We start from the raw sequence: 24,423 nt of genomic DNA on the forward strand, positions 1-24,423 counted from the left end.
TCCGTGTTTATACGACCGTGGGGGGGGGGATTACCTCACTGTTACTGGAACGGCTGGTCATTAGAACAGTGGGACTAAACACTGCTCTGCTGTTTACATAAAAGGTAACATGGGCCCGGCCTGGGCTTTGAGTGTGCCAGAGACAATTAGGCCCCCATGCAGGCTGTGATCCTCCGGCACGCCAGCTAATCAAATTCAGGCAGAGAAAACAATGAGGAGAGGGATTCCAGTCAAACCACGCAAAGGTCGAAAATTAATAAGATTAACCCTGAAGTGAACCCCAAAGAGATGCTTTTAAGTGTCATGAAAGAAGACATTACATTTTAGCTGACGGGTCATGAGACTTTTAGCTAGCGTTCTGCTGCTTTTAGCTGTAACAGCTCAGTTTCAGCTTCTTCGGCACACGTCAGCGCTCGGCATTCAGACCGTATTTCTGCAGCTGATCCAGATTCTGGAATCTGACTATGCACAGACGTCAGTTTTCCAAGCTGGTGCTGAACTTTAATTATTGAAGCAGCAAAAAGTTGTTCTTGGGCTTGGCCAAGCTTCCAGCTGCAGAGTTAAACGGTAAATTTAGCACCTTTCTAGCCCTCCAAAGTGCTTTACAACACAACCCGGGCCCTCATTTGGTCATCTATACAGCTCTCTACAAAGCTAATCAGAGGAAATCGTTCCGCAGAGTCTAATCAGTGCTTTAGGTCTCATTCACACCGATGGAGTTCAGCGTCTCGCCCAGAGACACTTCGACATGCGGCATGCTGGCGGAATCAAACCTCCAGCTGTCTCATTAGACGACGACTGCTCTAACCACTGATCCACAGCGTAGCTGAGTGTTGTGTGAGGGTGGAGCCCTGGGGCTTCATAACCCGGCTGTAGGTACGACAGAAATACCACTTCAAATATCTGAATTTTACATTCGTTGACATTTTCTCTGACATCTGCAATGATGCTTCTTTCCAGTCAGGTTAGTGGCTGTACTGTCAGTTATAGGACAAAGATGTTCTGAATGTGGCCTCTTTGACCTCATGAGTGTTGCTATATTAACAGTATTCATGTGACACTGAAACAACTCCAACTGGAATCATTTTTGTACTGTCATAGTTTATTTAATTTCTTTTTATTTCTATCACTTAAAAGAATACAGAGAACACCTAGTTTTATTTCTTTTCCTCCAAATCATGCTCATAATGAACAACCTTATTGCTTTCGTCGTCTTGGTGTGAGAGTCTGAGAAAAAGCCACACAAATCTAAAATCAGCTCGTGTCGGTTCCCTCAGACGGATTATTGCAGCTGAGAGATAATCAGAGCCTCTGTGTGGCTCGAACAGATCGGAGCAACACAATACCAGAAATCAGGCAGGGCTTCATCTGGGTACTTCAGTGGAATCAGAGGCCCCTTTTCACAGCCAGATGTGCAGAGATGAGAGTCGTCACCATCTGACTGTCTCTGACTTTCACATTCTTCACTCTGGGTTTCACCTTCCTGTTCAAATCACACAAAAACTACAACAAGAAAACAATAGTTTACTGACCAAATTTGCACCTCATTAATTCTTATCATGCTTTAAAATACTTTAGGAACATTTGTATTCTTGCAGGACTTTATTAATTCAAGATTTCCCAGCAGGGTGTGTCCACGCTTCAGATGAGACATAATATGTTCCTCAGTCAGCTGGAGAAGCAAGATTTGAACGTTTGGAGTGACAAATTCAAGCTCTGAGTCAAACAAATGATCTAAAGCGAAGCTCATTCTGTTTGGTTGCTGATTTAAACCAAATAAACACACAAATAAAAACATGTCTCACAGCTAATGTCACTGAGAATTTCAACTTTAACCACATCCTAGTTTCATTTACAACCATAATTCTGAAAAAGATGGGTCTTAAGCCCATATTTTATTTACAATAAAAAATAGAAAACAAATCAAATGTTTAAACTAAGATATAAACCAATTTATGGAAGAAATTAAATCATTTTATTTTTAAGACAACAACATCTCTAAAAAGTAGTTCCAGATGTTTCCCTCTGTGCATCATCTGTAAACATCTGGACCTGAGGTTGTCCCATTCTGTCTGTTCAACAGTCCTGGATGGGAGCAAACCTGGAGATCCTTTCCAGAGGCACTAATGCACCCCCATACCATCAGAGAGGCAGGCTGGACCTCAGAACAGTTCTCCTCTTTGGTCCAGAGGAGACACATCTGTTCACATCTGGCTTCTTCTTTGCCTGATAGAGCTTTAAGCAGCATTTGTGGACGGCACGGTGAACTGTGTTTACAGACGATGATCTGTGGAAGTGTTCCTGTTCCAGAACAGGACCAGCATTGACCTTTGACCTCAGAGATGGATCCAGATTCTCCACTATTTTTAGACAGTTTCTGAGACTGGTGAACCTCTGCCCATCTTTCCTTCTGACAGATTCAGCCTCTAAATGCTCTTTTTAACCCCACTCCTCTGACTGACCTGTTGCTAATTAACCTAATTAGTCACTAAATGCTCCTCCAGTTGTTCCTTATTCTTCCCACTTACTTTTACAGCCTGTTCCAATGTTTTTGAGATGTATCAAATTCAAAATTTTTATTTTTTCCTAAAACAAATGGGAGAAATTCTTAGTGTCAACATTTGATATGTTTAGTTTGTTCCACTGTGACTAAAATATGGGTTTATGAGATTTTGATTTCATTTCACACAACGGGCCACCTTGTTGGAAACATGGTTGTAGATTCGGATGGTTTTGTTGCTCTGCCTCTGTACACTGCTCAGAATACATTATTCAGCTCGTGTCTTACACGTGTCTCTTGCAGCCCAGATGAGAAGGTAGCCTGGAGTCTATAAATAAGACCGTCTGAGTCTCCGAGCTGCTCCACCTGAGGACCTCAGCCTCTGTGTCCCTCTTGCGTTTTAAATCTCTTATGAATGCATTTCTTCTTAGATGATAGCAGTGGACGCGTTTGGTGTGTCTGTTCAGGGCGTAGTGGAAATGTTTGGTCCCTGTGCGTAAAACGCCGCGCTCGGTGCGTCCTGGCGCGGAGGGTTTCCGGGAGAACCTTCCTTCCTTCCCGCCCTGCTCTGCCGCTCTGCTGCTCTGCTGCGGCTCGGTGCTGAGCAGGAGTGGCGTCTCGGCGACAGAATGTGGAGGAAAGCGCGTCCTTTAGCGCTCAGGCATGCATCGAGCTGTGAGATCAGCGGCGTTATAAATATCCCCGCGCCAGCAAAACCTCTCCAGCCTCTGCAGCCGGGCCAGTGCCAACCAGCGCGTGGATGCGCGCGCCTTTTTCTTTTTTTGTGTGTGTGAATTCACTGACGTCAGAAGCGATAAAAATGAGAGAAGCGGAGTAGCGAGAGTGTCCTCTGTGGAAGCATGAATGTTCCTGTTTACCTTCTGACCGTCGCTCAGTTGATTTGCGCCGCAGCCGGAGCACAGCGCGTGTCCGTGGAGAGCCAACTTCTGCAGGACGGCATCCGGGCAGGACGCAGGACCTGCAGGCTCTACTGTCGGGTTGGCATCGGCTTCCATCTGCAGATTCATCCCGACGGCAGAGTGAACGGCAGCCATGAGCCCAACCAGCTGAGTGAGTCCTGCACGGCGCGCGCGCGGATCCGGGGCGCGCGCTGCTTCCACTGTCCTGTCTTTGCTGTCATTGATCACAATCAGCTTGTCACTCACAGGCTTCAGGGTGTCTGACAGCTGGAACAACAGTGATTTACACAGGAAGCGTCCTAAACTTAGGCAGCCTGCGCCGCGCGTGCGTCTGTCCGGGATGTCGGCAGGTAAACTATTTGTGGAAGGAACAGGTGCAGCAGTCAGACACCAGGATGTGTTGGATTACAAATCAGCATGACTGACATCACAACAACAGAAAATATCCTCCTAATATTAGAATCTTACCTCCAAACTGTAGTTTGGTTAAAAAAACAAAAACAAAATAAAGTTAAACTCTCTAAATAAATCAACAAATAAAAAACAACGTGATGAAGAACGTCTCTGTGGAACTTTAGCATCTTTTCTAGTTGATTTAAACAAAAATTTAGCTATTTCATGTTCAGCTAACTTTACGAATTATTTAACTTTATTTACATTTTTTTTATCACAGAAATCCTGAAAAAAAACCTTTGTGCTCTGCTGAAATCTGCTTTAGCATGATTGCTTTATTTTTGCATTTAGCTTATTTTGCTATGTTTAGCTTTTAGCTTCTGTTCTGCTAATTGTAGCTTTTAGCAACTTTCAGTAAAGTTCTTCAGTATTCAGTATTCACGCTGCTTTTTTGCAGAAATGCTAAATTCTTCTAGTTGCAAACTGATTTTTTTTAAAGTTAGCTTTAAATAATAAACATCAAACTCAGAACAGCGGATTTGTTTCCTTTCTTTAGAGAAACATGAGTGTAGCTGCAGAGTTGGGAAAATATTTCCTGAAGTGCTATAAAATCTAAATTTGATTTGTGTAAAAAAGCATACGAACAATGTCAAAACTGAACTGTACAGCCAATTTCTGGAGACTCTGGATATCTACGCTTTAAGATGTTACTTAAAATGAAATCTAACATGAAGTTAATATGAAAAATATCAAAAACCAAAGTTGAGTTTAGCGGTTTTAAACATTTCCAAACGTTCAGCCTCATAAACCAAAAGGCTCGAGCTATAAATGTCTGTCATCACTCATCTCCTGATAAAACAGCTCTCTTGTGGAAGTGCACATGCACGTGCACGCCTTCATTTCCTGTTCCCTTCAGAGTTACATGATGTCACTGCGAGTCTAAATGTCTTACATTTCTAATACTGTCAGCAGATCACAGATCAGCTGCTCACTAAGAAAAAAAAAGGTGTATGTTTTGTTATTTTCTGCACAGTCTGACACAGACGTCAGTTATTGCTGTTTGTCTCTGTTCAAATGAATGTTTACCAACAAAAACCATCCTGAAAACGTTGGGACATGCTATGATCTGCAAATTTCATAAACCCATATTTTATTCACAATGGATCAAGAAACAGCAGCAGAGGTGTTCTCCTACATGAATCCCAGTTATTTTTAACCAAAGGTTTCTCAGATTTTTCATATTATTATTGCAGAAAATGTCCAATAGTTTAATCATGACCAGGATCATCAAAAGAGTTTGACCTTAATTTGTTTACTGGACTGAAATAAAGATAAAAGGAACATGTACATTAAGCTCAACAGTGAAGAAGAAGCAGATGACAGAGCAGAACATATCCAGACTGAAACGTGAAAAGAAAAGATGAGAAAAGTTCATTTTGTTCATTTTGTCTTTCATTCATTCGAGTTTTATTTCTGCCTTCCAGGTGTCCTGGAGCTCATTGCGATTTCCCAGGGGGTCATTGGAATCAGAGGAGTTTACAGCAACAGATTCCTGGCCATGAATAAAAGAGGATGGCTTCACGCCACTGTGAGTACCTCGCTCAAGTCCCTGTCAGCCGGCCGGCCTCCAGGAGATTGTTGTCCTGCTCGGATTTGGTTTGGACATTTAAAAAGCTGCAGCCTCATCAGAAACACACTCTCACATCCTCGTAAAGCTTTTCAAACAGTTACCTTAATTGACATTTTCATCCAGCATCACTTATTTTCACAACAAACTGCAGCGAAACTTTGTGTCTCGGTGCTAAATGCATCTTTGTGTTCACGTGGCAGTTATTATTTTATCTGCCAACTTCTGTGTTTTCATCAGATTTGGTGTTTCCAGATGTCTAAATGAGAGCTGCAAAACTGGAGCAACAAATCTGTCATGAAGCAGAAACGTAACAATCAGTAGATAATCCTATAAATGTGATGTTCTTTAGTTTGACCTTCAGTCCATCGTAGTCTGTTCATGCAAACAGATCCCCATCGTTGCTGCAAGTGATTCTCCACAGAAACTTTCCCTAATGAAGTTATTTCTGTTCTGCTCGGAATCTGCGCTGCATGAGGATCCCAGACTCTGACCCCAGCACATCATGGCGCTCCGCTGTAATCTTTAGCCCCAGTTCTGGGGGCTTTTAAATCCCCCTGAACGCACAGCGAGCTCCAATCTTCCTGCAGCAGCTTGGCCCCGCCGCCGTCAGCGGGCCGTCCGTCCAGCCGGCCGGCGCTTAGACGCACGGACGAGTATCTGTGGGAAGACTTGGCAGGAGAAAAGAAAGAAGCGGCTCCCTGTTAGCGAGCGCTAATAGGAAGGGCAGATTAAGGCCTGTCTGTAATGTGAGATAGTATACAGAGGAGTGGGCCACAAATAAGTAAGTAGGGTAAACAATCAAATGCAGACACAGACCTTCTGTGAGCTGCTGCAGCTCCTGTCGGTCAGCTGATACGTCTCAGTCCTGCTTCGAGAGGTCAAAGCAGAAAGTGGCTTTGAATGTAAACTAATGCATATCACCCGCCACCTTTCATGCCAGAGTTTTAGACTAAGATTATCTTATATTTTGCTAACACTACAGACAAACACAGGCAAAAACACATCTGCCTTTGGGAAGTAACCAGTAGTTCAAAGTCTGTCATGCTTATTGTCCAAAATTTCTGCTCCGACTCGAAGCTTGATGGTCTGGTGTGTTTGCAGGCCGTGTTGTGTCTGCACAGCTCCCTGAACAAGTCAGGCTGAGGATGTTCTTAAAGAACATAAAGGGACCTGATTAGTGTAACACAGATCTCTGAGGTTGGAGCGTCTGTTAGGATAACTAATCCCACTCAGAGGCATGTCATCAGGGGGATTCCACAGCCTTTCTTACCAGGTTCAGTTACTGTCTCTGCTCTGAACCCCGATGATTCCAGGAGTTTATTTTGTTAACTTCCTCCAGCTCTGAAGTGCCATGTTTGTTTTTACATCATTTTTTTAACTTAAAATTGTTTTCTTTGAGAGAGCAGACTGAGAGTGACCCTCTGAGTGCAGAAAAGAGCTAAAGGAAACTTTACCAGAGACTTTCTTTCAAATAAACGCTGGCATTTTAATCAGATATTTAAATCTGTGGGACAGATTTGAGCGACTTGTCTCCTCCTGCTTTCTTTAACCGCCGGCAGCAGATCTGTCTCTGAGATTCTCTGTTTGCAGAAGTAAAACTCCAGTCTGGGGCTGCAGCTGCTTTTCACCGCATTCAGGACTCCGTGAGTGGCTGCAAACACTGAGTGGCTCAGATGTGCTTATAGCAGGGTGTCAGGTGACCTCCTGGACTTTATCTCACCATATTCGCTGTCATTCTTTTTATTTCGATGTTTTATCTGCTGAATAATATGCATGAAAACAGACGCAGAACGCTCTGCACGGGCCTCTCAGCAAGCGTCATGTTTCTGTCATCCAGATGATGCTAACAATAAATTCTTGATTAGAAGATGACCGGACTAACAAATAAACATACCTCATAAGAAATGCCATGTTTATGAGGTTCTACTAATCCCAAATAAAAAATCTACCCCAAATAAAACTCAGGACTAAGTCATTCCTCCTTGCCCCACTGCCTGTTGATTTGAACGGATCTGTGGAATCTGTTTTCAGCTATTTAACCAAATGAAGGGCAGCGAGGGCCCCGGGTTCCTTTCTGTATACGTGCCTCTGTGTGCATACGTGCCTGGGTGTGGGAGTACATTCGTACATGCTCCAGTGGATTTGTTTCCAAATGTCTAAATCCCTGACTGGTACCAGAGCTGGTATGTTGCTCAGCTGCAGTGTTCTGTTCAATCATTTCCATCCACCCGCAGCCTCGACTCCGGAGTTCTGAGCTATTTTTTAATCATCTTTAAAAACAACAGCCGAGAGGAACGACCGGCCACTTAGAATAACTTAAAGGTTTGTTCTGTTCCTCGTCCAGGCACCGTGTGCTCTCCTGTGACTGGCATGTTTACCAAACGCTGTAATGGCATCATTTTCTGCTAGGCTGCTCTCCTCAGCAAAGCAGAACTGTTTGTTTTATTTCAAAATGGCTAGAAGTTACACAAGAAAGTCAGACTGAAGCAGGACAGAAATCATCTATGGGTACACGTCAACGTTTCCCAACCAGAATGTTTTCAGGCACAAACGGACCGCCGAACGACTTCCCACAGGTTCCATCTATCACCTGAAATATATCCTTCTATTAAAGTCTGATTTTAGTTTTTATCAAATTGTGAAGCAAAGTCAGAAGGTATAACAACAGTCACTGTAAAGAACTCAACTTAGATTTCTTTTGGTGTCCCTGTGATGGACTTGAGATGTGTCCAGGGTGTATACTCACCGGAGACATACCAGCTCCCCCGCAACAACGAACAGAAAAGCAGGTGAAGAAAATGGATGGATGGATGGATGGTTGGATGGATGCATGGATGGATGGATGGATGGATGGATGCATTGATGGATGCATGGATGGATGGATGGATGGATGGATGGATGGATGGATGGATGCATGGATGGATTGACAGACAGTTGGATGGATGGATGGATGGTTGGTTGGGTTGATGGATGGATGCATGGATGGATGGATGCATGGATGGATGGATTGATGGATGCATGGATGGTTGGATTGACAGACAGTTGGATGGATGGATGGATGGATGGATGGATGGATGGATGGATGGTTGGGTTGATGGATGGATGGATGGTTGGATTGACAGACAGTTGGATGGTTGGATGGATGGATGGATGGATGATGGATGGTTGGATGGATGGATGGATGGATGGATGATGGATGGATGGATGGATAGATGGTTGGATGGAAATGGCTATAACTTAATTAATTGTACAGATATTAAGCCAAAATTTGGTGTGGTAGTAGCTGACACTCATGATGTTTTCAAGGTTTGATCAAAACTGCTACGGCTCCGATATTTTCCATATAACTCTGGCCTAAAGGTGGCGGGTGATATGCATTCCTTCAAGGAATTGTAAGCCTTTATTTTTTAACTTTGTTTTTGTACTTGTTGATTTGTTTGTGTTGGTTGGACACTTTGGTGAGTCCCTTCTTATGTGGACTGACCAATAGGCTTGTCGTCTGACTTTTCTCTGTTAGACACCCGATTCAGATCGGTTATGATTAAAGATGGGGTTTATGGCTCAGTAAAGGGATCCGGATCAGTTACATTCAGAGAACCGTTCCAAACTCTGGCTGGTTAGTCAGATGATTAGTCCCATGGTACTGCCAGTGGTGTAGTACAACATAGTAGTACAACCCCCCGTGCTGACTTGGCATGCACACAATTACAATTTCATTTAAAGCCAAAAAACTACAGCAAGACTTAAAACCTGCTAATAGCTTCTATTTTTTTCTTTTTTGTAGGAATTTTTCTCAGACGACTGCAAGTTCAGGGAGCGTTTCCAGGAGAACAGTTACAACACATATGCTTCTGTGACCCACAGGAACCAAAGGACTGGCCGCGAGTGGTTCGTGGCCCTCAACAAGAGGGGGAAAGCTAAAATGGGCTCCAGCCCGCGGGTCAAATCCCAACACGTCTCCACGCACTTCTTGCCCAGAGCCAGCTTCCACGAAAAGAGCGAAACTGGCTTCAAAATCACAGAGAAGAGCAAAGAGAGGAGGAAAGCTCTGCCAACTCCACCTGCAAAGTTTAAAGCTCCACCAAGAACTGTCCCGAGACGTATCCAGGTCAAATACTGGCCCAAATACAGGTTTGGATAAGTTGTTATACACGCTATGGACACATTTTAATCATTCCGAGAATCTGTGAAGACAGTGGAAAACCTTAAAGGGCTGCCAAATCCAACTACTGACATTTCTCTGTTCAAGCTGTGACAACGGGTGGAAGTCAAGCTGCTGTTGCTCTGTCCTGTTCTACGTATTCTCTTCATGATGCTGAAACCTGTAACTTTAATTAAAGCGAGGCTGACGGCAGTAAAGGTGGAAACAGCTCCTGCGTCGTTCTGTCGTCCGAGCTGCGAGGAAGGTGGTCTTACATACGACATCGTCCCCCGTTTAGCAGAAAGTAAATAACGGACTGGAAAATGTTGAGAAACAGTAACAACTTGCTTTAAGTATTGTTTTAGAGAGCATTATAAATTAGAATGTTAAATAAAAATGTTATTGTTTTTTCTGTTGAGGTGTTTGATGTTGCCAAGAATCGGCCCGCTCAGAGCCCCTCCCTGGCCTGTAGGCCGGCTCTGTTGCAGGTGTCGTCCCCACATGGAGGTGGCTTCTTGTCTCTCTTTTGGGCCCCAGTTTCCCTTTTCCGGGTGAGGTACACTGACAAAAAAATATTTTTCTCCATCAAGGCGAATCACTCTTAGTCTGACCCCTCCCTTGAGGCCAGTTTGCCATGGGAGACCCTACCAAGTACAAATGCCTGAGACAACGTAGCCCCCATCCTGAGGATATTCAAACCTCTTCTCCATGTTAAGGTGGCGACTTTATGGAGAAAAAGTGTGGAATGCTCCCCTCAGGTCAGGGATGAGTCTCTGCCTCACCTGGAGGAGTCCAAGTATCCTGGAGTCTTGTTCTTGAAGGTAGGATGGAGCGGGAGATGGATCGATGTATCGACGGATCGGGGCTGCTTCGATCATGACTGAAAGAACGAGATCCTGGACACAAGCAGCCGAAATAGGCTTCCTCCGTAGGGAAGAGAAAGGGTGACGAGCTCCATCATCCGGGGGGGTTCCGCTCTGGTCTGACCCCCCCAGGAGGAGCTGGAGAGTGTTGATGGGGAGAGGGAGGTCTGGGTTTCCCTCCTGGACCTGATGCCTCCATGACCTGACCTTGGACAGGCAGATGGATAGATGGATTTATGGATTTCAGCTTTGAACAGGAAAGAAACCCTCAAATCAAGAAAAGGATTGACTTATAATATTATTATTTTACTTCTGAGTGCTTTTAGACTAAATCTTCCACCTGCGACTCAAAGAAGTCCCACACATCAACCAGTCGTCTCTTTCAGAACCAGATTTGTAATAATCAGCAGGAAATCGTTGGACTGGTTCTCTGGTGACTCGTCCTCCCTCTGAGCAGCTGTAAAGGATCAGCAAAAACCAAGACTATCATTTTAGCGACCGGCTGTCCCCCCCAGGAAGAATCCAGAGTCATGACCTCAGGACATTCCCCCGCCCGGAGGAGCACATTCTGCCATCATCACAGGGATAAAGATGCTCGGAGAGAAAAGCCGCTTGTTCTGAGGAAGGTTCAGGCGGATCTGTAGGTGGATCGGATGGCAAACAGCCGCGGGACGACCACAGAGGAGCGGACGTCTCAGGGGAGCGGGACAGGATTTGGTTCTGAAAAGTGCAGAAAGAATTGTCTGAGAGCCAAATCTAAAAAAACAAACAAAAAAAAACTCTGTTATTTCACTGTTCAGCCGACTGGAGTTTAGTGTGCTTTTTTACAAAAACACGTACAACTTAATTGGTCAAACCTTGAAAAGAATCTTATGAACAATCTAATGCATTGCAGCCTGGGGTATTCATTGGGCATAACTGCGAGCTACTACCACCCCAAATTTGAGCTCAAAATCTATAAAATTGGCCAAATTTAATTAGCTGTGCTGGCCATCTTGAATAGGACTGGCTAATCAGTTGTTGATCCAGTGATAACTTTCTGAAAGTTTCATTAAAGTTCATCAAAGTTTAAAGTTTATTCACACGCAGCCAGGTGTTTTTGTTTTTTTTAAAAATAAATTTAGTTTGCATGTGACTTTAGAAACTGCGTTTCTTCTGTTTGTGCTTCTGCGTGTGATTGATACACGTTCCAAAGAAATATATTTTGTACCAAAGTTTTTTTTTTTTAATAAAACACATGTATGATGAAGGTTTCTTTTCAACATAATGTGAACATTAAAACAAATACTCCTGTTGATACTAAAGATGACTTTACCAGATGTTGCATCTGGGAAACTGTTTTTGCAGACTTCTGTTTTCTGGAGTGCATATATTATTTTAGAGTGTATTTTTTTTAATTACATTCCTTGTTCTATTTATTAAAAAGAATGTTTTGCTGAAATATGTGAGGATCTGACTGTAATCCCACAGAGGTCAGCAATCGAACGCAGAGGTGAACTGTGGCGCTTTAATGAAAGACAGGTGTGTGTGTGTGTGTGTGTGTGTGTGTGTGTGTGTGTGTGTGTGTGTGTGTGTGTGTGTGTGTGTGTGTGTGTGTGTTGGCTGATATTGCACAAATCCTCTGAGGTCATGACATTTTGTTTTTTAACTTCAGTCAAAATCAGGTTGTTCTGACTAATGGTTCAACATTTAACCTCATTAATGTTTGTGTCGACTGTCAGGCAGGGAAAATGTTTAGATTAGTTTGTGATTGTTTGAGGTCAAAGGTCAGTGGTGTAGGGAGTATACAAGTCAGTAATTATTGTGGTTTTTAAGAACCCATCTATCCACGTTTCTCCAAAACAGGAAAAAACTTAAGAGGTTTGAAAAAAGATGCAACCTTCTTCTTTCACAGCACATCATCCACCGTCATCCCACCTCCTGTCAAACCAACCATCTGCTTATCCTCCTTCACTTTACATCCATGAACTCACATCGTATCCAAACCCTTCATCACATCGTGTCCAAACCCTTCATCATTCATGGTTTGAACGCTACAGCCTTTCTGAACATTGTTGCTCACTGCTATCATTTAGTTTTCTTACATTTACTTCAATCCTTGAGTCAAACCAGAAGCTCAAACTAATGTTTCCAACATTACTTTACAAAGTGCTCCAAGTCACCAAATTAATAAAGCTGTTTATTTAATTGTATATTTTCCCCAAATCCTTGAAAATACAAACGAAGGAGCTCAGCTCAGAATGAGAACAGCAGAAATTTCACATTTATTTTTCATATTGCTAGTCAATTATTAAATGGGGTTTTATTTCTGGTTAAGAAAACACTCAGTGACCTCAGAAATGAGACGAAGCTCGCGTGACAGTCTTTAAAGTCGATCCTAAACCAGGCCATGAGGTGGAGGTAGTGACTGAAAGGCGAGGCGAGGCAGTTTTATTTGTAAAACACATTTCAGCAACAGGGCAACTCAAAGGGATTTACATAAACAATTATAGAAAGAAAGAATGAGACTGCAGATGGAAGCAGGCGAAACAAGTTTCCTTGGAAAAACAGCTGCATGGGCTCATTCTCCAAAACAATGAGCTCAGAGTTTCTGCTCTTCCTCTTCAAAAGGAACAAAATAAGTAATAAGGTGACATTTGGGCCAGCCGAAGAGTCACTGGAGACACATCTGATGATTCCCTTAGGATCCCCTCAGTCTCCCTGCATACAGCAAGCTTCATGGAGGCAGGTGGGGAGAACAAGGTGGGATCTCTGCTTCAGCTGCTGCCCCTGCCCAACCCATATTTCAAAATAAAAAAACTGATGAAATCTTGGTGCAAATGTATTATTTTATGCTGCTCAAACTGTTTTCTTTTAAAAAGATGCAATGATAGAAATGTTAAAATGGATGAGATTGTGTACGCAGGACTTTGAACTAGCTGACACACCTGCTTCTCATTTATGTCGCTTTTAATTGACTTCCGCTTCCTGTCACGTGGCGCTGAAACCTGAGCCGGGTAACAAGTTGCTATAGCAATATTTTTTAACAACAGAAAGGGCCAAAAGATGGAGCACAGCACAGTCGGACGTTTCTACAACTCTATTGTAAAGTTTAAAGTCTACGAGGATTACCTGGACTCTAAAGTTACTCCGACGGATTTATTTTACTTACAGGTGAGATTTTATTAACCCGAAGCCTCATTTAGCGTTTCGCTCATTCTGGTTTAATCCGTTTGGTCTGCTATTATTAAACTGACTGAACAAACTTTTTCCAACTTTTCGAATCTACCAAGACCTCTTCTTTACTTCGGCATGTACCAAACTATCTAACAGCAAAATATTACTTTTATAACAGTTTGCAAAACACCAGCTGCCTGTAATTATGGCGTCTGAGGAAACGGGTTTAGAGTCTAAAAACACGTTGTAGCTTTTAAAAACTTGTTTCACCCACAGCCAGTCATATGCCGTATTGAACCTTTTATCCTTAATATTATAAAATAAACTCCATTGGTGATTTATTATTCGTGGTTTTTACGGTAGTAAGCTGTGAAACATTGTTTGGTGAAATTTTGAACAGAGTTCTGCGCATGGTGAGTTTTCTACTGAAAACGTTTTTGGGACTTGTTTTTATTGGCTTCTGTGTTCTTTAAATTATTACAGATAAACTTTTATACTTGTATTGTATTGATATTTTTAGTTTTTAAAAATATTTAAATATATATTTTAAAATAACACAAAGACACCACACAGCGGGGATTAAGTTTTGTTGGTGTAGTACCTACTATTGACCACTAGATGTCAGTCACACACAAGTACAAACAAGGTATAATATCTTAACTTTGCACTTTATGTAAATTTATTTTTGTTTCTATAGAACAATTTTTATTGTAATTGTAGGACACGTCAAACTATCTAAGCAGATTTATTTATTCAATTGAATTTATTCAATGTAGAACAATGTTGTCACAAAAAGTCTATTCCTAAATCTACTTTCAGTAATTTTGATGCTTGCAGTAAACTTAGCTAATGCCACTTTTATTGTTGTCTTCTGTTTGTATATTTTTTTGCACAGGTCAGATGGGGTCAGTTAAACAACTGCTTACATTTACCCACCCCAGCACTCTCCATTGTCATAGTTTACCGAAGACTGCCTGTTAGTTTAATATGTTGCTCAAGACTAGAAGTTGCTCTAATATCCAAAATTTTAGTGTTATATTCAGACAAATCAGTTGAGGATTTATGGGGGGCAAAGACATTCTTAAGAGGGCCATATCTAGTTTGGTTTGAAGATGGTGGCTCTAACAAAAAGACAGGAGGAGGAGCTGGAGGTGGCAGAGAAGAAGAGTTGAGGACAAGTTTGGAGACAACATTAGAGAAGTGAGGCTGAGATGGTTTGGACATGTGCAGAGGAGGGATAGTGGACATCTTGGACAAAGGATGTTGAATAGGGAGCTTCCAGGGAGGAGGAGAGACCAAAGAGGAAGTTCACAGATGTAGAGAAGGAGGATGCTGGGATGGCAGGAGATGGAGGCAGATGATAGCAGCCAAAAGCAGAAGAACGCTGCGGTACATCTGCACAGTCCTGCTTCCGTCCACCAGATGGCCCACTCGCTAACCTTAGAGGAAAGTGCAGCAGCAGCCAGTTTGTTTGAACACCTGTGTCCACACAGAGAAAAGAGCAACTCATATCTGACCTGATAATCTGCTGCAGTCAATCTCAATCAGACTCAGTCACCCCCGTGTTGTGACACCACACGGTCAACACAGGTCGTCTAACCTGTGCCTTCGTACTGATAAATCAGCTAATTCTAAAGTTATTTTCACACATTATGCTGTTCAGACTATGTCGAGGCCATGCTTAGAAAACAGAGGGATTCAGTCTTTGTCAGGCCGGAGTATTAGCCCAGGTTTTATCCCTTCCAATGAGTCTTAAAAATAAAAACAATGGCTTTCAGGCCAGTTTTAGGACTAGCACACATGTCTGAGACTCATTTCTGGTGCGCCACATCAAAGTTAAAGGAAAATCTAAGTTTTCCTCTCGGGTGCGGACACAGGCCCAGCTGCTGGGACTTTGGCTAAGTGGACATGTGGCAGCTGCTTTGATCTAACAAGCCACTGGATTTGACAGCAAGATTAGCTTTTTAGTTGATGTCTTTATGGCTTGGCTGGAGTGACGGTGGGTCTGCAGACACTGATTAGAAAAATGGCGCTAACAAACCCTGCAAACACACGTGGCCTGTTGCACACAGACACTAAACCCTTCAAAATAAAGCTTGCGGTGTAAAGAGTAGTTGTGTCCCTCGTAGTTTGGGCATGGTGGTGAAAAATCTTTAATCCATGCACATGACAAGTTCTAATTTTAGCATTTCAAAGCCTTTGTAATTTAAATGGGTGCTCTGTGGAGCAGCCAAGAAGCTCATCAGGCCGAAATTCAAGACTGATGGTGTCCGGCTGCAGGTCGTGTCGCCTCTTCTCCACTGATTCCTCACCTTCTCCCGTCTCTCGCAGAGCAGGGAGTTGGCCCGAAAGCTGGTGGAACACGGCCACAAGGGAACCGTTCTGAGCAGGGAGGAATTTGAGGAGAGGAAAGCAGCTGCAGAGGCTGAACAGAGCAGCGTTTTCTACAACAGGAGCCGAACACCGTGAGTTTCCTTCTCGCCGTCCCATCATACGGTCTGCAGGACTGACAGAGACTGACTCAGACCAACCAGCAGCCGAAGGCCACAACATCCAGAGCCTGATCAATAAAGCTTAGTTCAGTTAAATTCAAAAGTAAAGTTAAAAATTACCTTGAGAAACTACATTTTCTGGGAAAACGCTGCTAAAATCTGAAGCTGAAACTAAGTTGTTAAAGCTAAAAGAAGTAAAAGGCTAGCTAAAAGTTAAAGTAGCAGAACACTAATTAAAATCTAAGAGTAGCAAAGGTTTTGAAGAGTAGCTACAAACTAAAAGCAGCATAAGAAACTAAAGAGATCTCAGAGTGTTTCTGTGGAGAAAATATTCGTCAAATATCTTGAAAATCATAAGATACAAAAACAGAAACCATCATTCACTGAAGGAATGCATATCACCCGCTGCCCTACATGTTATAAACAAAGATCTGTTTACGTGAGATCCTTATTAAAAACCCTTGCATATTGGGTGATATGCATTCCTTCAAAGAAAGCTAGTTTCATTGTAAGACAAGATCTCTGTAGTTGTTCTTTCCTGAATTAGCAATTTTTCCTGAAAACACGAAATGATGTTTTTTGGCTGCAGTTCTTTGCCGCTAATCAGATCACGACGGCTCACGAAATGGGAATGTTTTCTTTATTATTCTTCATAATTTTATTTGCTGTGAAAAGCAGGATTGATGGAAGCACTTTATCATTTCCACTCAAGCCTGAATGAGACTTTTCTTGCCCGCGTGTCTGCATTCAGAAAGTGTTGCCATCAACAGGCTGAAACACAAACCTACCAACTGGAGTTTCCAACAAACTGCTCTCCTGAGGGAAGCGATCACTCAGATATTCTTCTCAGTTTCAGTAAAGCCGTGCGTCGGTGAATTCTCCTTTGATGGCGGGCCAGAACAGACGATCCAGGCCGCTCACCGCCCTCCCACCCACGCACACTCAGGCTTCTCGGAGTATCCAAACATTTACCTGCAAGGTGTCGAGTTTGTTCAAACCCTCAGATGCTTCTCCAAACGTGCAGATGTCTCACCGCTGTCCCCCTCCCTCCCTCCCCCTGCGAACGCCTGCGAACATCAGTGACACTGGTGAAACGGGAGCCTCCACACCTGCAGTTACAGTGATATTAGTGCACAGAGCCTTTTATCTTGTCCCAACAGGATCCGGGGAAATGTTCGACAGGAACACAGGGATGTCAGATACACAACAAATCTGCAGCGTGCAGCTTGTTAAAACAACCTGGGATCATGTTTTAGTTAGCAGTGGCTTCAGTGGAGTAATACATATTTTACATTAACAATATGCAGTCACACAACTGAAACAACTTGTTGTAGAATTTAAAACCCTCCTGTTGTAGTCCAACTTCCCAAATATAACCACTACTCTGAAAAAGTTTACAAAGAAAGTAAACACTAAGAAATTGTATTTAAAAAAAAAAAAGGTAAATTTAAATTTTCAAATAGTTCCAGATGTTTCCCTCTGTGCAGCATCTGTAAACATCTGGACCTGAGGTTGTCCCATTCTGGCTGTTCAACAGCCCTGGATGGGAGCAGATCCTTTCCAGAGGCACTAATGCACCCCCATACCATCAGAGAGGCAGGCTGGACCTCAGAACAGTTCTCCTCTTTGGTCCAGAGGAGATGCAGCTGTTCACATCTGGCTTCTTCTTTGCCTGATAGAGCTTTAAGCAGCATCTGTGGACGGCACGGTGAACTGTGTTTACAGACGATGATCTGTGGAACTAGAACCAGCCTTGACCTTTGACCTTAGAGATGGATCCAGATATTTGAAATCTTCTGATGAAGGAAAAATCGTCTCATGAACAACTGGTTGCACTCACTGAATGCACAGCAGCTAATCAACCTTAAAGCAAATAAACACAAATAAATAACTTTGTGTTTCGTTTCTTGCTCTCAAGTCGTTTGGACACTTTGTACAAAATGTCTGAAGGGATGTGAAAGGACATGTCCAGGTGTCATGTGAATGTTCTCTAAAGTGTTAGACTGTCGATTTGGAATATTCAAACTGATGTTGAAACTTCAGAATGAGAAGGTGGACAGAAGCAAACATCTGTTAACAGTTTGAGGAATCCCTCCTGTGTTTTACACCATTAATCTGAGCTGGACAGACTGCAGCAGGTCTGATGTTTTTTTCTTCCTGTCTTCAAGGTGATTAACAGCCGTGTTATGCTGTTTAAATAAGAAAACACTTTGAATTCAATGTTGTAGGGAAGTGATAGCTCACAGCAAACCACTGACAGCTTCGTCTAATTAATGTAATTCTTTAATTATCGTGTTACACGCCTGGCATGCTTTAAATTCGGTTACGTGCTGGACAGTTATTATTTCACATTCTGTTCTATAAAAATACACTGAAATGTGATTTTATATCTCCTGTCCTGCAACAAACCTGAAGAAGAACAGGATCTTTGGATTGCTTTTCTAAAGTATAAACTTTTAGACATTTCGTAGACATTGTGATCATATTTATGCATTGATCTGAAGCTTGTTGTGGTAGTAGCTGAGAGTCATTCCCAACACGATGTCTGAGTGTGACGTTCATATCGCCTGGCTTCATTTTTAAGGTTTGACCAAAACGGCTACAACTCTTAGATGTTTGTTTTTATAGAAAAAGTAACATTCTAGTATTTAAGGCAGTTTACATTGATTTTATTTTTTTTGCCGTTTGGTTTTCTGATTGGCCTTCCACCACCCTGACCCCATTACGTCCAAGATGCAAAGTCCCACCTGCAAACGCCGGAGGACAATCAGGACAATGTTCTGGCTACAGAAACTACAATGAAGCTGTTCTTTGCCCTGAAAGGACAAAAAATCAGTCCTGTTTGCAGTGAAATGCATTCAGAGTTGTACCCTGTTCATCTTGTTCTAATCTCTGTTTCCAACACTGATATTGTCCTCTGCAGACATATCCTGTCTTTGCACCGGGGAGCCGACTGTTTTGGGAATGCCACCTCCCTCTCTGTGGGCCTGAAGCTATGCCTCCCAGGGCACATCTCTTTTCACAGCTCTGTCACTGTTCTGTGTTTCTCCCCCCTTTCTTTTCTCTTCTTTTCAGCCTCCTTGTGCTCTCGGAGACCTTTAGTGCCTGCAGGTGTATAAATAGAGCTGTTTTCAATTAAGGGCTAACCTCGCCTATAGCGTGCATCTGATCAGTGAATGCCCCTGCACCTGTGGTAATAAAATACCGAGGGAGTGGAGCTGGCGCGCTGAATGCTAATCAGATGTTGCCCTGTTGTTGCCCTGTCTCATTTTTAAGAACAACATGCTCTTCCTGACAGCTTGGCTGCGAAAGGGAGGAAGAGGGGGGAGGAAGAGGGGGGGAGGTTGCCAGCACATCACAAAAAGCCCAAACAAAAGGCCCGCTGCTCTCATCAGACATAAGTGAAATTTAACACGTGATTGAAAGCGGAAACCTGGATGAATGGGATGCTTGGTCAGTTGTGTGGTTGTTTGGGTAGGGAGTTGTCAGAATCAGAGGATTGTTTTTAGAAGTGCTGCGTTCTGCTGGTTTCAGGTTTGGCTTCAAGAAAAAAAAATCAGCATTTATCGGGCTTGTTCTTGTCCAAACGTATCACAGCAGAGCTCAGACCTTATTACGGCTCTGTTAAAAGGTTCGTCCTGATTCTCATGGCGATGATTCGAAATAATACATTAAAAAAAATCACCAAAATGTGCGGCTTGATCTGGAATAGTTTGCTATAACTTTTTGGTCAAGGTAGTCAAATAGTGGTCAAATAGTGGAACTTAACAGGATTTTGGTGAAACACATGAGAAAAGGAACAGCCCAGGCTTCACAGTTTAAACATCATTCAAAGTTTAAACCAGTCAGAAAGTTGGACTTTATATTTCTGGTCTGACGTTTTAATATCTTTTATGATTTTTACATGATCCCAGTTTAAGTTTTGTGATTTTTACAGATTTTTCCACAGAATGTTTAACTGACAGGTGAACTTTTGAGTCTCTTGCTGCTGCAGGACGCACAGTTTTCTCTTAAAAACATCCTAAATTCACAGCCAGCGTCCACAGATTTCAGTTTTATTTTAGATTAGAATAATCTCATCAAAACTGCTGGCACGGGGTCTTTTATTATTATTTTATTATTTTAGACAGCGTCTGTTTCTGGCTTATTTTTAGTTTGTGTAACTCGTCGGTCAGGGAGTGACAGACACAAGTGTGTGGTTACCATGGTGACACTGAGAGCAGTTTTACCATTTCTTTTTTCATCCTGGCTCTCTTTATACTTAATCAGTTCATAAATCAAATGAAGGAATTTGTTTTCATAGCTTACATTCTTACACATTTCTGTTGAAATTCCGGGCGGTATCGCTATTAACACACATTTAAATGGTATATTTCAATGTTCTGACCTGCCGCCACTTCCTTCATATTTTTAGATTTTTAATCTCAAAGCATAACCCGAGCCACGTCTGGTGGAAAGTTGGGGACAAGCGAGAGGAGCGGGGGCCGAAACGAGGGCCTCCGGCTCAGAAGCCCGTGTCAGCAGTATGTCCTGACCTCGCGTGCTCACGGCGTTCCTGCGAGGTTTCCATCGGGCTCCTCGCGACCTCTCCACGGTCCAAGCCACAGCTACGCTCATTGTCCATTGTGCTGTTACGTTTTTACAGTCCGCCTCAAGAATTCTCTGCTCCTCAACGCTCTATATTAAAAGTGAGCCATCGCTCGCTGTGCCAAGTAAAACCAGTGCCGCAAAAGCACACAGTGAATACATTTTTCTGCGGATCCGGCCTCCAGATGCCTGCAGAAATAAGACTGTGAATGTGAGTGACATGGAAAGCCTCACAAAGCTGCTCCCAGGCTTGTTTTCAGCCAGCCAAACCCCCGCGTCTCTCCACGACAGCTACTCTGGCGAGGGCCCTTGGGCAGCGAGGTTCTGCCGTCTCTATTACATGCGCTGTCAAGCCAATTGCCTTCCTTGCACTTTGTGAGTTCGGACGGGTGTGTAAATGAGGAGTTTTCCCCCTGCAAGCGCTGCTCAGAGACTCCCGCCCTGCCAGGCTTCAGCTCGCCACCACATCCTTCCACCGAGCTGGTGCAACAGATAATAAATAACAAATTGGATGTTTCCACGTTTTAGAGCTCATTCCATGTTTCATATTAATGACTTGTTTAAAGAAACATCTGTCGTTACTTGTTGGCTACATACAAGATGCCAAAAAATACCGGGAGTACTTTTGACAGAATAATACTCCATCATTGCTTCCTCGTTATTTCTGGAGCTTTAAACAAAACTCCCTCGCAGTGAGATTTTGCTGAAGCGTGGTCTTGTGGATTGGACTGTTAATATATGTTTTATGTGCTTTTATAGCTTGCATTATTGTAGATTTAACCTTAAAGACAAGTCTGTGTGCCTCAGACTCTTACCCCTAATTTTTATAAGCCCTTAACAGTCACATTTTTTTGTTTTATCACTAAAACTTTATTTATTTTTCACTAAAAAGGGAGATTTCTTAATACCCAATGTGCATTTGCTAATATTACAAAGTCAGAAACTGTTATTGTTGCTGCAGTTGTGGATGTGGTGTCTTAAAACAATTACCATTTGAACTGTGGGGTTTGTACTTTTAAAAAGGTACTAATTTCTAACTATGAAATCAAATATAAAAACAGTTTTCCTGAAGTACGGCATATGGTGCAGTTTAAAAGAGCTTACTCAAGTAGTTTTTCAGATATATTGAATGCATTTCTGAAATGCAGGTACGCAGTGAGTGTAAACAAAACACTTGGCTGAAAAACAAGAGGAAGGTTCACTCATGTGAATGACCTACGTAAGACCGGCCGTAGTCTGTGTTGGTAAACAAATATGGCTGCTAAGTGGGGTGGAGAGTGAGGCCAACCCAATGTGCAAACTCATGACAGAGTTCAAGGAAAACTAATTTATTATAAGTAAAAGAAAACCCAAAATAAAACACTAAGAAAAATCCAAAACACACATGAGGGGAACCAGACAGTGCATGACGTCACAACAGACCAGGGAGTAAATGGAGGAGATGAGCGGGTTTTAAAAGCAGAGGGTCATTAGGGGAAGTGGGGACAGGTGAGTGATTACTAACTTCGAGCAGGTGGAGACGGGCGTGGCAGGTAAACAAGAGATAACTGAGGTGAAGTGACTGATGACAGGAATGCAAAGACAAGACTAAACATAAAGACAACTCAATCAAAGAAACAATAAACCCAAAATGAAACATGAAAAACAACATTAACTTTAAATTCAAAAAAGAAACACGTTTGACCTATTTGACCAAAACAAACAGCAACATGCAAAAGGTGAAGGTTTTATACAGGGATGGGCAATTCTGGTTCCGGAGGGCCACCATCCCGCATGTTTTCCTTGTTTCTCTGCTCCAACACACCTGATCTGATTAACAGGCTTCTGCAGAACATGAAGAGATGATTTAACCTCTGAATCAGGTGTGTTGGAGCAGAGAAACAAGGAAAACATGCAGGATGGTGGCCCTGAGGACCAGGATTGGACACCCCTGATTTAATATTAGCTGATGTAGCTTTCTTTACACCAGCATGTTGTTTTTTATACGCCTGAAAAACAATAAAGCACTGGCTCTCGTTTGGCTAGCCATTAGCTTAGCTTGGAGAAAGTCTCGGCTGATAAGATATAGACAGAACACCAGGTCAAAGATGACTGAACTGTCCCTTTTAAGTGAGCTTACTCACAGGTGGATGGACTGTAAATGTCATTTAGCAAAGCTGAAGGTGAAGCCAGCTTCTTTCCTTCTGAACATCTTTGGGATTTGGTCATAAATGCTCTGATCAGTTATTTCTGATCCCAATCTTTTGGTTTTATTGTTGTGTTGAGACCAGACTGAATCCAGCGCAGCTCCACTGCTGGTGCTGGTTTTTATTATCACGGTATGTCGCTTCAAACAAAAGTCACGGAGTCTTTTTATTATTTTTTTTTCTTTCACTTCCCAGAAATATTTTTAACAGTCTTGTAAAACAGATATGTGACTCACAACTGACCAGACAGCTATAGGAAGGTTGTGTTGAAGAAAGGAAAAAAGGGGAGGAGGATGTGCAGCAAAAGAACTGAACTAAAGTAAGAAAAAAAATCCAGTTTCAGCTTTTTGAATGCATGTATAAAAAGGTATTAACACAACAAACAAACAAACGTTTACGCACACACACAGGCAATGACACGACTGCCTGCCTTTTATAGCAGGATGCAATAAGTAGATAACGTTTGTGTAAAGCAGCCTTCATGTATTTCTTTCCTCACCTTAAGGTCCAACATCCTCAGCATCAAACTTCTTCTTCTCCACGAGGCAGAATTGTCATTTTTGTGTTTCTCCTTCCTGCAGATTCAGGATGTCTGCGACAGACTAAATGGCCTTTCTCCAAGGCAATGTCTCGTACCCAACATCTTTTAATAAGTGGTCCAATTATTTTAATTTCTTTTGGAATTTGTGCTGGAGGTTTTGGGCAAGAAAGTCAAATTCAGACTCCTGAATAATTGCAAGAAATAGACCTGTATGAATGTTGTTAGAGTGAAATTCTTCTCTAATCAGCAGCTGAAATGGGTTGAAAAATACTTTTAAATGATTTCATATGTGTTGCTTTGGATTACAATGTAAGCTAATGACCTGATGAGGAAGGAACCGCAGCGCTGACATGTGCTCGACAGACAGCCGTCCGTTCTCTGATTTTACAACCTGATTTCCTGAATTTCCTCCAGCTTGGTCCAAATCTACACATCAGCCACAAATCAGAAGCTTTACAATCCTTTTCTGTTTGTGTTAGGGCAACAATATCCATAAATACATGCACAACATTTGCACTACATGTTCCCCAAATGAAAAGTATTTGTGCTGTTTTTTTTTTTTGCAGTCTAACTACTGTTGTTCATACATGAAAGCTTTCAGCTCATTCAGGAGATGAATGCTGTGACATATTTAACTTTATTTACCAATATTATTCCTGTAAAAAAACATTGAGATCTCTTCAGTTTTTTCAAAAACATTGTTCTCTTTGCTTCAGCAAACTTCTGCCATGTTTGTCTTTTTCTGCTACTTTTAGCTTTAGCCACCTTTCTGCTATTTTTTGCAAACCTTTTGCTGCTTTTAGCCTTTTGCTACAGTTAACTTTTAGCTCGTCATTTGGCTTTTTTTTCCCTTTTGGCTAATTTTCTGCTTCCTTTAGCTTTAAAACTGAGTGTCTGCTGCTTCAGTAAATTTCAGAAGTCATTCAGCGCTCTCCGTCCATCCATCCGTCCGTCTGTCCGTCCATCCATCCATCCGTCTGTCCGTCCGTCCATCCATCCATCCATCCATCCGTC

General features: G+C 42.4%; 2 protein-coding genes and 1 long non-coding RNA gene across 4 annotated transcripts in view; 2 read left to right on the top strand and 1 right to left on the bottom strand.

Annotated features, from left to right (window-relative positions):
• Positions 1-1,104: 1,104 nt before the first annotated feature.
• On the bottom strand, positions 1,105-3,603 carry LOC112451076. Its single transcript, XR_005232711.1, has 3 exons — positions 3,379-3,603; positions 1,347-1,503; positions 1,105-1,227 (listed from the first exon to the last, which is right to left on the bottom strand). It is a non-coding gene; the product is annotated as an uncharacterized LOC112451076 (long non-coding RNA).
• fgf5 (fibroblast growth factor 5) lies at positions 3,026-10,548 on the top strand. The gene is made up of 3 exons (XM_017430831.3): positions 3,026-3,571; positions 5,298-5,401; positions 9,228-10,548. The coding sequence occupies exons 1-3, from the start codon at positions 3,361-3,363 to the stop codon at positions 9,582-9,584; spliced, it is 672 nt and encodes a 223-aa protein (XP_017286320.1). The 5' UTR covers positions 3,026-3,360; the 3' UTR covers positions 9,585-10,548.
• A 2,878-nt stretch (positions 10,549-13,426) lies between these two features.
• Positions 13,427-24,423, top strand: part of cfap299 (cilia and flagella associated protein 299) — a 75,989-nt gene continuing 64,992 nt past the window's right edge. For both annotated transcript variants that reach the window (XM_017430820.3, XM_025009246.2), the window contains exons 1-2: positions 13,427-13,600; positions 15,935-16,068. In XM_017430820.3, the coding sequence (XP_017286309.1) occupies positions 13,493-13,600; positions 15,935-16,068 (242 nt within the window). In that variant the 5' untranslated portion in view covers positions 13,427-13,492. The remainder of the gene's footprint in view (positions 13,601-15,934; positions 16,069-24,423) is intronic.

The sequence above is a fragment of the Kryptolebias marmoratus genome, linkage group LG1 (assembly GCF_001649575.2).
Source record: "Kryptolebias marmoratus isolate JLee-2015 linkage group LG1, ASM164957v2, whole genome shotgun sequence".
NCBI classification, from domain to species: Eukaryota; Metazoa; Chordata; class Actinopteri; order Cyprinodontiformes; family Rivulidae; genus Kryptolebias; species Kryptolebias marmoratus.

Coding starts and splice junctions, on each gene's coding strand:
- fgf5 (XM_017430831.3), top strand. CDS start 3,361: ATGAATGTTCCTGTTTACCTTCTGACCGTCGCTCAGTTGATTTGCGCC. Junction 3,572..5,297: donor CCATGAGCCCAACCAGCTGA/GTGAGTCCTGCA, acceptor TCTGCCTTCCAG/GTGTCCTGGAGCTCATTGCG. Junction 5,402..9,227: donor GAGGATGGCTTCACGCCACT/GTGAGTACCTCG, acceptor TCTTTTTTGTAG/GAATTTTTCTCAGACGACTG.